This window comes from Embiotoca jacksoni, unplaced genomic scaffold, assembly GCF_022577435.1.
Source record: "Embiotoca jacksoni isolate LCO1_2020_lvr unplaced genomic scaffold, fEmbJac1.0.p SCAF_6, whole genome shotgun sequence".
Classification (NCBI taxonomy): Eukaryota; Metazoa; Chordata; class Actinopteri; family Embiotocidae; genus Embiotoca; species Embiotoca jacksoni.
In genome coordinates, this window is record NW_027185414.1 from 21,178,806 (window position 1) to 21,192,018 (window position 13,213).

Below are 13,213 nucleotides of genomic sequence, written 5' to 3' on the forward strand. Positions count from 1 at the left end.
CCTTTTGTCTCTGCTCTGGACTCTAAATATTTGGGTCCTTCACGGTTAAATGCTTCACGTCTACTAGCATCTGTGTCTGTCTGAGGTTTAGTGCTGGGGAGATCAGGTCCTTCATTCTAAACAGCTGCCTGTTGCTGGAAATTATGCTAAAAACTTGGGGCCAGAAAACCAAAACAATGAACTAAAAGATGCTAAAATGCTACACGAGTAAGTAGATTAGTCCTTGTGGGTTCATCACTCTTGGAAACCACTTTCACACATCTACTGTTATCTTAAAACTATTGATTAAGGCAGCTTTAATGTTTTGAAGAACCAATACTTCTGTGGTTCGACAACTTTCATTACCATTATCATAAACGAAGTCTCCAGGCAGGAGACCCAGGGCCTTCAGGTGTTTGGGTGTCGCGGCAGACAGGGACATGATTTCCCCGACAGCCTCGTGGAAACCCTCATTGGCGCCGTCCCTCAGCAGGTAGGACAGATTGCGGTAAGCCATCTGGTACTGGTTGTGGCCCATCTCATGGTGCGCCGTGAGGAAGTTGTCCATGTTGACCTCGGTGCACATTTTGATCCTGGCGACATTACAGGAAAAGTGTTTATGTCGGCAGTTATGTTGTGTGATACAGACATTTTGTGATACCATATCAGATAAACTGCACCAGTAAAACAGCCAGTCCAATAACAAGTCTGTTAAGCGTCCAATATAACAAACACAAAAGCCCAAGTTCAATGAAATAAATGAAGTCTTTGTCTAAAGAGACACTTGAGGAACTTTAAAACCAGAGTTTTGATGTCTGACTTATATTGTGCATTTAGTTCAACTTTGTCAAAACTCAAAAACAGTCTGTGCCGGGGCAAATGTATGGATTAATATTTTCCAACCAAGATTACTCATCAGCAGGAAAAAAAACTATTCTGAGATTAATCAATTCCAGCAAACCCATTTTAATGGCTCTCATAAATATTAACTGATCTACAGTTAACTTAACAACGTAGCACACGAATCAGAGAAGAATCCAGCCAATCAGAGAGCTGTGTGCAAGTCTGTTGGATTCGTCCTACCTAAAGTCCAATCTGTTTCCCATGTCCCAGGCTGTGGGGTGACAGACCACCTTGCGTCCATCCTCAGGCTTCTCCAGCATGGAGTTGATCCAGAAGTTATCATACATCTTGTACAGGCCCACAGACATGAAGAACTTCTCTGCTTCTTCGAAAAGACGACGCTTACTCCAACCCTAGAATCCAAGTGGACGATTTCAGTTCCAACAGTGTTTTGCACTGTATTGAAAACTGTATTTTTGATATCTCCTTTATTGTTTTTGGTTTAATATACAAACAAACGTGTACTGTACCTTTTCCACCATCTTTTGGCTGACATCAATATCTGGTTTTTGAGGGTATGGGATTGACAGAGGGTATAGGTTGGTCCAGAATCTTCCCCACATGTCACCTAAATAATCAACACAAAAGGTATTTATTTTGCACTCGTACTTAGTACTCTAAGTAGACACTGAGATGTTTGCAGACTGTAGTCCGCGATTTAATATACATTATATTATATCTGTTGCACTTCCTTTTCCTTTGAAACAAAGCGGTAGTGTTGAGACTTGGACAACAGAGGGAGACATACTTTCGCTCTGAACTCAAAACATACATAAACATTCACATCTGTCTGCTCACTCATCCCCAACACAAAAACCACAACAAGATGATTGTACACTTAAACCGGGGGATGGAAAAGAAAAGAAGAAAAACTATCAACAATAATAATAAAATATATAGAAAAATGTAGATACAAAATAATGGCACCTATAGAGCACATTATGATAGAAGGAGCACAAAATTAAGAAAGAAAAAAATAGGAGAGGAGTTTATTACTGGGATAATGTATTCCCAATTAATAATAATTAAAAATGATTTCATTCCCCTATTCTCTTTGGGTTGTGTCCTTCTAAATTTATCTTGTATACTTGTATTTAGTGGAATTAATTGAATCAGAATTGTTGTTGTTTCCACAGCAGCAACATAAAATCAGGAGAAGAAATCTCTCAGTTCTCTGGACTTTCTTAGGTTGAAAATCATGGGTATTAGAATGAAAGCTGGTTATTGGATTTCATCTCATTATTTGTGCTTTTGGAGAGGACAGAAAGTTAAGATTTTCATTGTACAGTGCAACTGGCTCTCTGTATGTGACGGTAAAGATTTGAATCTAATTCTTTATCATTATAAAGCTCATGATTGTGTTGATTATGATGAATTTCTGACCCACACTCAGTCAAAAGAAATTATGAACAAATAAAATAAAAGATAACCAAACAGTGAGATCCTCAGAGTTAATATTTTATATTTTGATGTCTCTGCAAGGACTGATTAACAGCTCTGAATAAAATCCCTAACGTACCCAGCAGGTGGGCTGGTAGAGGTCCTTCTGGATCAATGTGTCCTGGGTAGACGTCCATTAGCTTGCTTCTCACATAAGCATGCAGCTCCTTGTATAAAGGCAGGATCTGTGAAAAAAACAACAACCATTATTTCACTTACTTCAATATGAAACTGGAAGACATCCATAACAGTCAAATCCACTGACATGGAGACGTACCTCTTTGTATATTGAACGGACATCTTCCATTAGCTGATGTCTGGTGTACTTGTACTGAACATCGTCCTCAATGGTCTCATAGTTATATCTCCAGTAAGCTCCATAGTCTTCAAAACCTGTACAGGTACATGTGTGTGTATGTCAGAGAGAGGCAGATCAAGAGACAAAGACAAAATAAAAGCTCTTACTTTCTGTCGAATTTTTTTGGGGGGGAGAATTGACTTTCTTTTGCACATGATGTAAGCCAAGACACTTTTCGTATTAAATGACATCATGTTAGGCCTCAGTAAGGTCCAACTATCAGAAGTCCTCGGGAGGAGCCGTCACGTGTGATCACAGAACACTGTCAGCTCTGCGTGTTCCTATCAGACATTATCTTCACCCCTCCACAGCATTAGCTTAAATCCATATTGTTCCTTGATAAACTTATCAAGCTTCTCCATCATTAAGTCATAAAAAAAAACCCATTATCTTTGAATTCATCACCGTTTAGTTTGGAAGCTTCATTCTTCAGATCCACATAGTCTTCGTACAGAGGCCTCATCTTCTTGCCCACCTGTCTCCTCCAGCCCTCCCACACATGCAGACGCTCGGAGTAGCTTCGGCTGTTGGCCATCACGTTCTCCAGGCCTGTAAACACAGACAGACACGTGTCAGAGACCCAACACTGATGTGTTGAATGAAAAACAAAGAAAGCTGAAACACGCGAGACTGCAGTGGAATGTAACTAAGTACATCTACTCAAGTATTTTACAACTGTATTTGTTCGATTTTAAGAGAGATAATATTTTTATTCCACTCCATAAAGTAAGGTACAGTTGGTAGTTACGTTTAATTTTAAGGTTTTATATGTAAAAGATGGGATCAGTTTATGGAATGTGCGGTTTTTAGGATTAATCATCCATATATAAAGCTGTTAAAGCCTTTTTGCATATAACTGATTTTACAATACTTCAATTACATTTTGATGCCAATACCTCTGTATTATTGATTAAATATTCAGAGTCAGACTTTGTAGTGTTGACTTCTTAAGAAAAAAGGTCTCAATACTTTTTCTACCCATGAAGTCCAAATCTAATCTATGATAAAGCTACGTAAACATACTTCATTACAAGTGATATCACTCAAAGTCCTACTAAAGTTAATGTGCAAAAGTATCACCACAAAAAATGTATCAACAAGTGTTGACAGATATTATATGACCGTGACTAATATGTTTCTAAGTAATGAAAATACTACATTGTTAATACTCATACAAGAACGTATAACCAGCATTTTACTGTTGTGTTGTTCTGGTCAAGATGATGCTTAGTATTTAACTATTCATATACAGTAGAAATATTGAATCATTTTACATGACTGGATTCAAACATTAATTTCAATGGAGCCATCAAAGAATTTTAAAAGGGGAACATCTCTTTGGTGGAAAAGCTAACAGCTCAGAGAAATACATCAGTCAAAAAGACTGGGAACAATTCTTTTACACTTTTGCAGTAAAAAGCACAATATTTTGCTCTATAATGTAGTAAAATAGAAATACAAGAACCTAAAAACTTTACTTGAGTAAATAGTCTTTCTACCACTGAAAATATGTAGGTGTGATCCTTTATTTAAACTACAATTCCCGCGACAGTATTATGGTCATCCCTTTGTTCCAAAACTTTAATAAAAGCAACTTTCCTCTTTTTCCTACCGTGTTAATTCTATACTGCTTTATCTGACGCTGACAGCAGCAGGCAGCCGCGTTACCATAACTGGTCCTTCTTTACAGAGCGTACCTGGCTCCAAAGTCGGGCAGTTATAGGGGTCGTCCATCAGACACACCGTCGCTGTGCTGTAGATTGTGCTCATCTCGCTCATGACCTTACTCAGCTACAGGAACATTTCAAAGAGGACACAAGGAAAACATGTTTAGCTGTATGTCAATTGCTAAGGAGTAAAAGTGACAGTTCAATAGGAAAGAGATCGTCCTGAGGATGAAACTTGTGTCTTAGCAGCTTTTAGAAATATGATAAGAACGTATTTTAAGATTCTGTAACAGTGGAATTTAGCATTTAATCTTACATGTGAATCTTTATCCGGGGATAGAGCACCAGAGCCTTTGTCTTGTAGGGAGATGAGCTGCAATTTGATTTCTGCGTCCTTGATCTGGTCGATGGGGAATTTGCGGGACTCCTCTGACATCATGGTGTAGAAATTGCCCCAAATTCCCCCCTGTTCAGACTGCATGCAAAGACAACATGACAATCACTTAACATCACATCAGTAATGATCAATATTTTTGGGCAAATGTAGGATCTTTCCCAGAAGCTTACCAGTTTGTCTGAGTTCTCCTTTGTGATGTTGGTGTTGTAAGCCCACGATGCCAGCGAGTACTCGTACATTTTATCGCTGGCCTCGTCGTTAAACCTCTGCAGGAACTCCCGTGCCCTGTTCTCCATGTCTGACTGAGCAGAAACAGCACAGGACACCGCCAGCAACGTTACAAGAATTCTAGCAAACATCTTGGCTGCTTCAGTGACTTCCACACACACAAACTAACTGTGAGGAGGAAGGACTCTGCACTCTGTTATACAGGTTCAGTAAGATTCTGTGCTGCCTTGGCCTTTGGACGGCAGAGTCATAACCGAGGGTTTATCTGAGTTTTCATTTGTAGATAGGATGTTTTGGAGGAACAGTGGACGTCCTTGGGTTATCTTGACATAGGGACGGAGTCTTTATTCTACGTTGAGATATTATCAGTTGCTAAATAGATGCTCATGAAAGATGTACAGCTGCGTACACTGACAGGATTTCTCTCTGGTAGCTGTCAAACTATCAACACGATGAATCTTAATCTTTAGGCATAAAATTAAAAGCCTGTTGTTACAAAAAACATAATCAAATTAATAAATTATTATAAATACAAAGTGAATTAAGTGTATATTAATTGTATAATTGTACAGCTTCAATTAGCCAGACCAAAAAACAATAAATAATGAGCAAAATTCTTTCCATTGACTTTTTAGATTTTGGCACTCGACTATTTTTCAACAGAGAATTATTTGAATTATTTAATCCTCTTTATTTTTCATATTTTTGATTTCATTTGCTTTTTATTCAATGTTTGATTTTGATTTGTTAAAGCTTTGGTACAAATAAAGGTATTTTTACTGTCATTAATAGAACACCTAAAAAAATGTATTTGGGCCTCTAAAATGCAAAGAAATGAAGATTTAGCTCATGTGGTTTTTTTTTAAGCCATTTCTTAAACAAACATGACCTGTTGAGGTGAAAAATGTGAAGAAAACTGGAAACAATAACTTCAAATGAGTCTGAACCTTCCTTATCTGTTGGTGGCGGATTTCCCAGCACTGGATAAAATGCAAGTCATGCAATGTTGGGCCCTAAATGCTGATAAGAAATCTGCCACGAGGGCAAAGTTAATGACCAACACCAAAGATTATTTAATACTCATTTCCCTTCTCTGGCAGGATCCAATCAATAATCTACAAAAACATCAATAAAGTCAAAACATAAAGATGAATCAGAATTGTTGTTGTTTCCACAGCAGCGACATAAAATCAGACGAAGAAATCTCTCAGTTCTTTGGACTTTCTTTGGTTGAAAATTATGGGTATTAAGATGAAAGCTGGTTATTTGATTTCATCTCTTTATTTGTGCTTTTGGAAAGCCACCATCCTAAGTGATCATGTTTCTATCAGAGCAGCAAAACACTTTAAGGGAGTGCACCTGTTTTTACATCCCTGGAAAAGGGACAACAGTGCCTTCCTATGGAAACTGTTGGTATAACCACGCTCAGAAGAAGCCTGCCAAGTTTGTCTTACATTTATATTAATATTTACATGTACATTAAAGCTGTATTGGTAGTTTTACTTGTTCATACTAGCTGTGAAGGGATCCATTTTTTATTTTTTAAGAGATTCCAATGACAGTTACAAAATCTATAGTTGTAAAAATGCCCTGGCCAACGTGTGCCGACATGTGACCAACCAACCTCACTGCCATTTAAGGAGGAAATTCCCTTTTTGTGTTCAAATTAACCCACTGCATGTTCATCAAGGAAACACCATCTGTGGAAATACAAAAAGATAATTTGATACAAATGAAACTGCAACCCTGGTAGATGTCTACATCAGAGCTGAAGCGTCATATTATTAGTCCTGGAACAACGTCACAGTGTGTTTGTGCAAAGTCTACGTATTTTGACCAGCAGATCTGAAAAAAAAAAAAAAAAACAGATGAATGGATGGACAGAGGGACAGGCAGAAAAACAGATGAATTCTTTTTTCAATGCATAAAAGGCGATATGAAAATACCTCCAGATAAAACCAAATACACAGCACAGCAGTTTAAAGTTGCATAATATGGAAATAAAGTACAATAACCTCTAAACGGTTGACTTCCTCAAGTAGATTTGAGACTCGTATGTCACTTGGTGAACTCTCCTACAGCCAGGACACTGAGGAAAATGACCCCTGTCGATACATAGTCTTGATATATATTAAAAAAAAAAAATTAATTGATTGAATTGCTCACTATGCCTCACATGAATAATAAAGGAGAAAGAGGACGGAAATTATGAGGGAAAAGTGTGGCTCATTATAAATGCTCACTGCATGGTTGATTGTTTGTTGGGTTATATACACTATGTGGAACATTTGTAGCACGCTTGTCTTCTTGGCAGCTCAGAGTGAGGCCTGTGACAGGTTACTGTCAATCTGCACTGCCTCAAATTTGCTGCAACAGCAAGTTTACTGCAGACATGTCTATATACAGAGTGAGCCTAGAGGCTATAGGCTAATCACTGTGAATGAAACAGACAACGGTCAGGCTTAGTGTCCTGGAAATTCACACTCAGCAAAAAAAAAAAATCTGTTCACTGGACATCATTTATCTCCAGTATAGTCTCTCGCTGTCGGTGAACTTCTCAGGGAAGTTTATAGTTTAGCAATTTAGAGGCTCAGTTTTAACAAGAGCAATATATAGCCTGGTAATGTGTACATTGTATTATTCTACTGGTTATTACTGCCATGTTAAAGATTTTATTTGATTTTGTATTGTATTTCTTTACAGCAATTTACTAATATGTCTGGACATAGATTTTACAGACAAAATCTACAGCTATTGATTTTCATCTTTTTGTAATATTTATTCTCTTACAATGTGAGTAAAAAGGACACTTATATGCACAGCATACGCAGATGCAAAACTAAGGGAATGTTGTGGGACTGACCTTTCTTTTTAGACAAATCTTTATTGCAGTTTACTGCAGTGAAATTGTTTTGTCAAAGTTGCTCAAGAAAGAATAGAAGTTGTAAATATTCAAATTCAGCAGGAAAAAAAACCCCATCTTGAATCAACTTTAAGAAACATCACATCCAAATAGGTTAAAGGGGGAAGTGTAGAGTGAAAAATTAAACAGAGGAAATGCAAAATTATGTTTATAAGCAATTCTCCTAAAATTGGAGGAATATCAAAACAAGCACTGTTAGGGATGTTTTCAGACCAAAATGAAAATCCTATGGACTTGCTGTGATATAAATTTAAATACCTGAAATAATGATGTTGAAGTTGAGTTTGGTTGTCTGCTCCTTTGAAATAATATCCTCAGATAAACTTGTGTCCAGCACTGAACCTCCACTGGTCCAGGAATGAGCAAAGGTTTGATATTGAAAATGAATGAACATTTTTCTTGCAGCTTTAGTCTGTTATAAAATGTTCCTCTGTCTGTCAGGGTGTCCTGGCATGATGAAAAACACAGCTGTGGTTGATTTTCAAGACCATTCCCGGTCCACACACAGCCACATCCCCGGGTTTTACGTCGGTCTCCTCTCTCATCCTCTCAGCCTGAACATTCTTCAGGCCACAGAGCCAGGCTGCATCAATTACCAGAAAAACAACCAGAAAAAGACCGGAAAAGCAAGGACAGACCTACAAAATAAAAGCTCAAGGCATTCGGACTGATTATGAAACAATATTTGTGCACTTCTAGATATTCTTTATGCTGCCGTTTTATGTTTTGTCCACGTCTATGTCTTGTGCATTTACTATCAATTTTGCAGACCTCTCCTCCACCATTTGTCATAATTCTGCTTGACCCAGATTCTTATTTTGAAATGTTTGCGCGGCACTTCCTTCTCGCTCTGGCTGGTTTGACGCTGCACGGAGGCAACCCATGATCGCAGACTCAACACGCATCCTCTCACCACTGACCTGGGCTTAGCTGTGTCCTGCATGTGTGTGCATGTGTGTGCGTGTGTGAGCGGGAGTGTGAGTGATCCCCAGAAACCAGCAGCAGGATGGAGGATCTCAAGGAGAATCTGGGAACTTTGGATTGACGCCCGGGGATAACGCGCGGTCGGCCTGAACCTCATCGGGCTTCTCGTGGATTTATATATTTGGATGTTGTCTGTTTTCCCCTTTTACCTTTTTCTTCTAGGCAGTGGGAATTTAAAGTTGGCTTACGACCCTTATTCTTTTTGGCGAGCAAAATGCCATTCGCCAAAAGGATTGTGGAGCCGCAGCTTCTGTGCAGGCACCAGATCCCCAACGATGAAGGTCTGCTTTTCGAGGACCTGTGTGCCATCAGCAATGTGGTTCTTTCCCGGACCTTGCGACAGCTCTCCGACCTGGCCCGGCACGCCTGCTCCTTATTTCAGGAGCTGGAAAACGACATCATTAGCACCAACCAGCGGGTCTGGGTCCTCCAGAACAAAATAGGCCAGATACAGCAGACTGCCAGTGCCCTAGACCCCAAAAAGGAGGCAGTGCGTAAGTAGACCACCACAAGTGTGTGTACCCCCTATCAGAAAATAATTCACCTCATGATTTACACCTGAGCGATGTGTGATTTTATTCATTCACATCCAACATGTGTGCCTTCATGCTTCGAAGGGCGCCCACCTCAACATTATTTTTACTCAGCTGCACGCACGCCGTAGACGCGGCCGCACTCCCATCCCATTGAAATGTGTCACACGAGTGCGTTTGCACATTTGATCATCCAGTACCATCGAGATGCGTTTTCACAGCGCAGGATGTGTTGACTGCTCTTTTAGCTGTTTGGCGGTCCAGACTCAGATATGCGCGCGCGCGCGTGTGTGTGTGTGTGTGTGTGTGTGTGTGTGTGTGTGTGTGTGTGTGTGTGTGTGTGCGTGTGTGTGTGTCCGTCGACGAGGAGGGGAGTCTATGTGTGTGTGTGTGTGTGTGTGTGTGTGTGTGTGTGTGTGTGTGTGTGTGTGTGCTCACAGGCAGGCAGCGCGGAGCGGAGCGGAGGGGTGTGTTGCCGCTGCATTGGCTCAGCATCGCAGTCTCGTTACTGCGGGTAGCGCACACCTGAAGCATGTTCAGGCGGTGTTTTCCGGTGCATAAAAGGCCGCCTCTTTCATACGGGGTGTGAATGTATGAAGTTCAGGGTAGAGGATCTGGTAAAAGGGTTTTGAGATGTAAGTCTATGTGTGTGTGTGTGTGTGTGTGTGTGTGTGTGTGTGTGTGTGTGTGAGAGAGAGATGGGGTTTTCACAGGCGACTCCCCGTGCGCCAAACCCACCCTTTCCACATGCAGCGGCACCAACACAGCATCAATAATGAATCCAGATGTCCATGTTGCAGGGCAAATATGACCTGATCATGACCAGATATTCAGGCGTAGCAATAATTGCAGTGTACATGGCTGTGAAGGGATCACATAAAAAATTAAGCCTGATTGGCAGCAAAGAAAGACTCTGCAATTCATTGTAACAGCGAGTTCTGCACAGCAGCTACATATTATTTATGTTCTCTGCAGTCCCTTCAGTGCACGTCTTCAGATTTTACACGATCCGCTCAGTGATTTTTCTCCAGTTCTGTGTGATGGGATTCATCACTGCTGTAGCTTATCATAATGTGAAACAATTAAAGAGCATTTCGGGGCCTAAAGCGATATACACCTCTCTTCAGATGTAACCCACCTCACACACATGTCTGAGCATATGTCAGTGAAGCGGCCATGTCTTCATTACATAAAACAGTTCGGCTCTGTTTACTCCTGTTTGCCTTAGATCTGGATGAATGAGGCTCTGATGTCGAAGGCGACACATCTCCTGTGACGGACATTTGAATTTCTATTCAAGTCTCACAAGCACACAACAGTATCCTCCCCTCTCGCTGGTCGAAACTCTCCAAACCTGCCAGCAACACTAAACCCAGGACCCTGTCTGTCTGCTACACTTGTTGAGCTCAGAAAACCCTGGAATATTGATTTGTTGAGTGGATTGTGTTTCTGTATCTCTGTAGCCAGTTAAGACGGGCAAAACAGGCGAAGTATCACAGAGCAAATATGCAGCTTGGTCAGAGTTTTGGGAATCTCGTGTCAAAGCATATTTCATTGAGTGATCAATTAAGACTTGTCTATTGTGAAATACTGTAGTTTTAACCTTTCTCGTCCCTTAATTTTCTTCAAATGAGACAATCTGAGATGTTAAAAACACCTTTCAGATTGAAGTCACAAAGTCTAGATCACTGGTCTCCAACCTTTGTTCTTTGGGAGCTACTTTAACAAAATGAAAGTAACCTTTATTTACATAGCTGAGCTTCACCAAACCAGCTGAATAAGCTTCTTCTATGTGAACAATAACAAACTGATACAAGATCGCCATCGAAACGCCTGCTCAAAACCATCTCACCAATTGGAAAGCTTCAAAACATACAGAATACACTGCAAAGGTACCTTTTAAGATCTACCAAAAACTCCCTCTTAAAAGTAGGAAAATTAAGTTGCCCTGTTGTGTCTTGCTGCATTTGGCATCACAATCTTCTCTTCTTCTTTTTTGATGTCGGCTATGGAAGAGCCAAGTGCTGTGTGGCCAAAGCTTGGCAAAGCAGATGGATGATGTAATGACACGTCGCCGCTAGCATCCTATTTTTTCTGTTTGTGATTCACCAAATATCCATCACTCAATCTGACATGCCTCAGAATGAATTGCACAGTTGGACAGATTTTGTCCAAAACTTCTCCAACATGTGACGTACTATGGACAGTTTATAGGTGCCTTTATAAACATGCGACCATTTTTTTAATCTGTGGTTTGTTTTTACAGCGAATGTTGGTGCTTCTCATCTGTCATTGTCAGTCAGATTCAAATCAACACATTTTGGTTGAAAACAGACAAAATACTCTTTGATTGTCTATGTGGGACTTCTGATTGGTGACAGGGAGAGTTTGAGTTCTCTTTGGGCCAATGCTCATTGGATGCCCACCAAAGTTTTGCTATTTTTATTCAGTTATCAAAAGGGTTGTTATCTTCCCTCTTGGACCCCGAGGACCTCCATATCTCTGTTTACACACAGACAGCTTCAGTGTCAGTGAAAACATACTGTAGCTCCGCCACCTGATTGTGGAGTGCACCAAGATTGAAAGCAGTCAGTATGTTGCCAACTCAGACTGATCCTGAACATGGCAGTAGGCCGTATTCAGATGGGTTTCAGACTGTTTGTGTCTGTCACGTTCATGGAAAACAATGTGTTGTGTGGGACATTTATCAAAATGGTCTGAGCTAGTAGTCATCTGTTAGCAGTTGTGGCTATCCATAAACATAAAGCTTAATTTGCTTTAAAATATTTCCTGCACTCTGTCCTGTGATTCCCCTAGTTCAGTCCAGAATGCCACGAATGCTGATGTAAGTCACACTTTGTCAACTTCTACATGAATAACTGTAGTAATTGTGTATCGCGCTCTGAGAACGGCTAAAACACAGGTGACCTACAACTCAGCGCTGTTCCTGAACACAGACAGAAGACTGAAGCTTCTGCTGCTGCTCTGATAACGTGCTGCTCACGCTACTCCTCCTCTGTAGATTCGGTGGGAGAAGTAATCATGCAGTGGGGCCTCATATAAAAAAAAAAAAACTACACCAAATGAAATGCCTGGAAGTCTTCACGCCAGCAGCTGATGATCGTTTTCACTGTTGACTGAATGTCAGGATGTCAGAGGAGAGGAAAGTCGTTTCTCAGCACACAGGGTGCCATCTGCGAGTGACCAGCAGCACAAGGCCCAAAGATACTCAATAGGTATTTACGTTTGAAGGCTGGTTTAATAGGTATCAATGACAATTCATTGATTATAGCACAGTGGCGGAGTGGTTTCCTCTCTATCGCCGGGTTGATTGTTGACAAATTGTCCCCTTTTTTAAGGGCCATACTGTTACTGGTGTAGTGATAATGAATCTGTCAAGCCTTCCTAAAATAAAAGGCTCATATACACCAATCAGCAATAACATTAAAACCACTGACAGGTGAAGCATTAAATATAATACAACAGCCCAGCAATAAATCCTCCCTTCGTATGGATTATAATGTTCAACTAGTGAACTGTACTGGGTTAAACTGATAGGTGTTCCTAATAATTCGCCCCTCTCATTTAAATGAACTCAGCTGACAAAATATTAAGAACAGTGGTTCCTAATAGTCAACGTCTTTAATGTCAATCCACCATATGACATACAGACATACAAATGGATCGAAAAACCGTTTCTCACAGTCCCACTGTGTGCAAAATAAAAAGACAAAACAATAAAAGCACAAACATGCAACAACAACAACAACAACAAAAACAATAAAACAGACATCGTAGCAC

The 13,213-nt window shown here is 40.2% G+C and overlaps 2 protein-coding genes across 6 annotated transcripts in view; one reads left to right on the top strand and one right to left on the bottom strand.

The window, feature by feature from the left end:
• ace2 (angiotensin I converting enzyme 2) overlaps positions 1 to 13,213 on the bottom strand; it is a 53,949-nt gene that overhangs the window by 4,701 nt on the left and 36,035 nt on the right. The window contains exons 2-11 of one of the 2 annotated variants that reach the window (XM_069173759.1): positions 6,597 to 6,672; positions 4,915 to 5,046; positions 4,664 to 4,822; positions 4,378 to 4,471; positions 3,086 to 3,229; positions 2,600 to 2,715; positions 2,402 to 2,507; positions 1,353 to 1,450; positions 1,063 to 1,235; positions 346 to 572 (exon numbers count right to left, since the gene is read on the bottom strand). In XM_069173759.1, the coding sequence (XP_069029860.1) occupies positions 346 to 572; positions 1,063 to 1,235; positions 1,353 to 1,450; positions 2,402 to 2,507; positions 2,600 to 2,715; positions 3,086 to 3,229; positions 4,378 to 4,471; positions 4,664 to 4,822; positions 4,915 to 5,040 (1,243 nt within the window). In that variant the 5' untranslated portion in view covers positions 5,041 to 5,046; positions 6,597 to 6,672. Of the gene's footprint in view, positions 1 to 345; positions 573 to 1,062; positions 1,236 to 1,352; positions 1,451 to 2,401; positions 2,508 to 2,599; positions 2,716 to 3,085; positions 3,230 to 4,377; positions 4,472 to 4,663; positions 4,823 to 4,914; positions 5,104 to 6,596; positions 6,673 to 13,213 lie in introns of those variants that run through there. The other variant, XM_069173758.1, reaches the window with a different exon arrangement.
• The window catches only part of nhsb (Nance-Horan syndrome b (congenital cataracts and dental anomalies)), a 56,386-nt gene continuing 51,954 nt past the window's right edge, over positions 8,782 to 13,213 (top strand). For all 4 annotated transcript variants that reach the window (XM_069173753.1, XM_069173757.1, XM_069173755.1 and 1 more), the window contains exon 1: positions 8,782 to 9,373. In XM_069173753.1, coding sequence (XP_069029854.1) covers positions 9,094 to 9,373 — 280 coding nt within the window. In that variant the 5' untranslated portion in view covers positions 8,782 to 9,093. The remainder of the gene's footprint in view (positions 9,374 to 13,213) is intronic.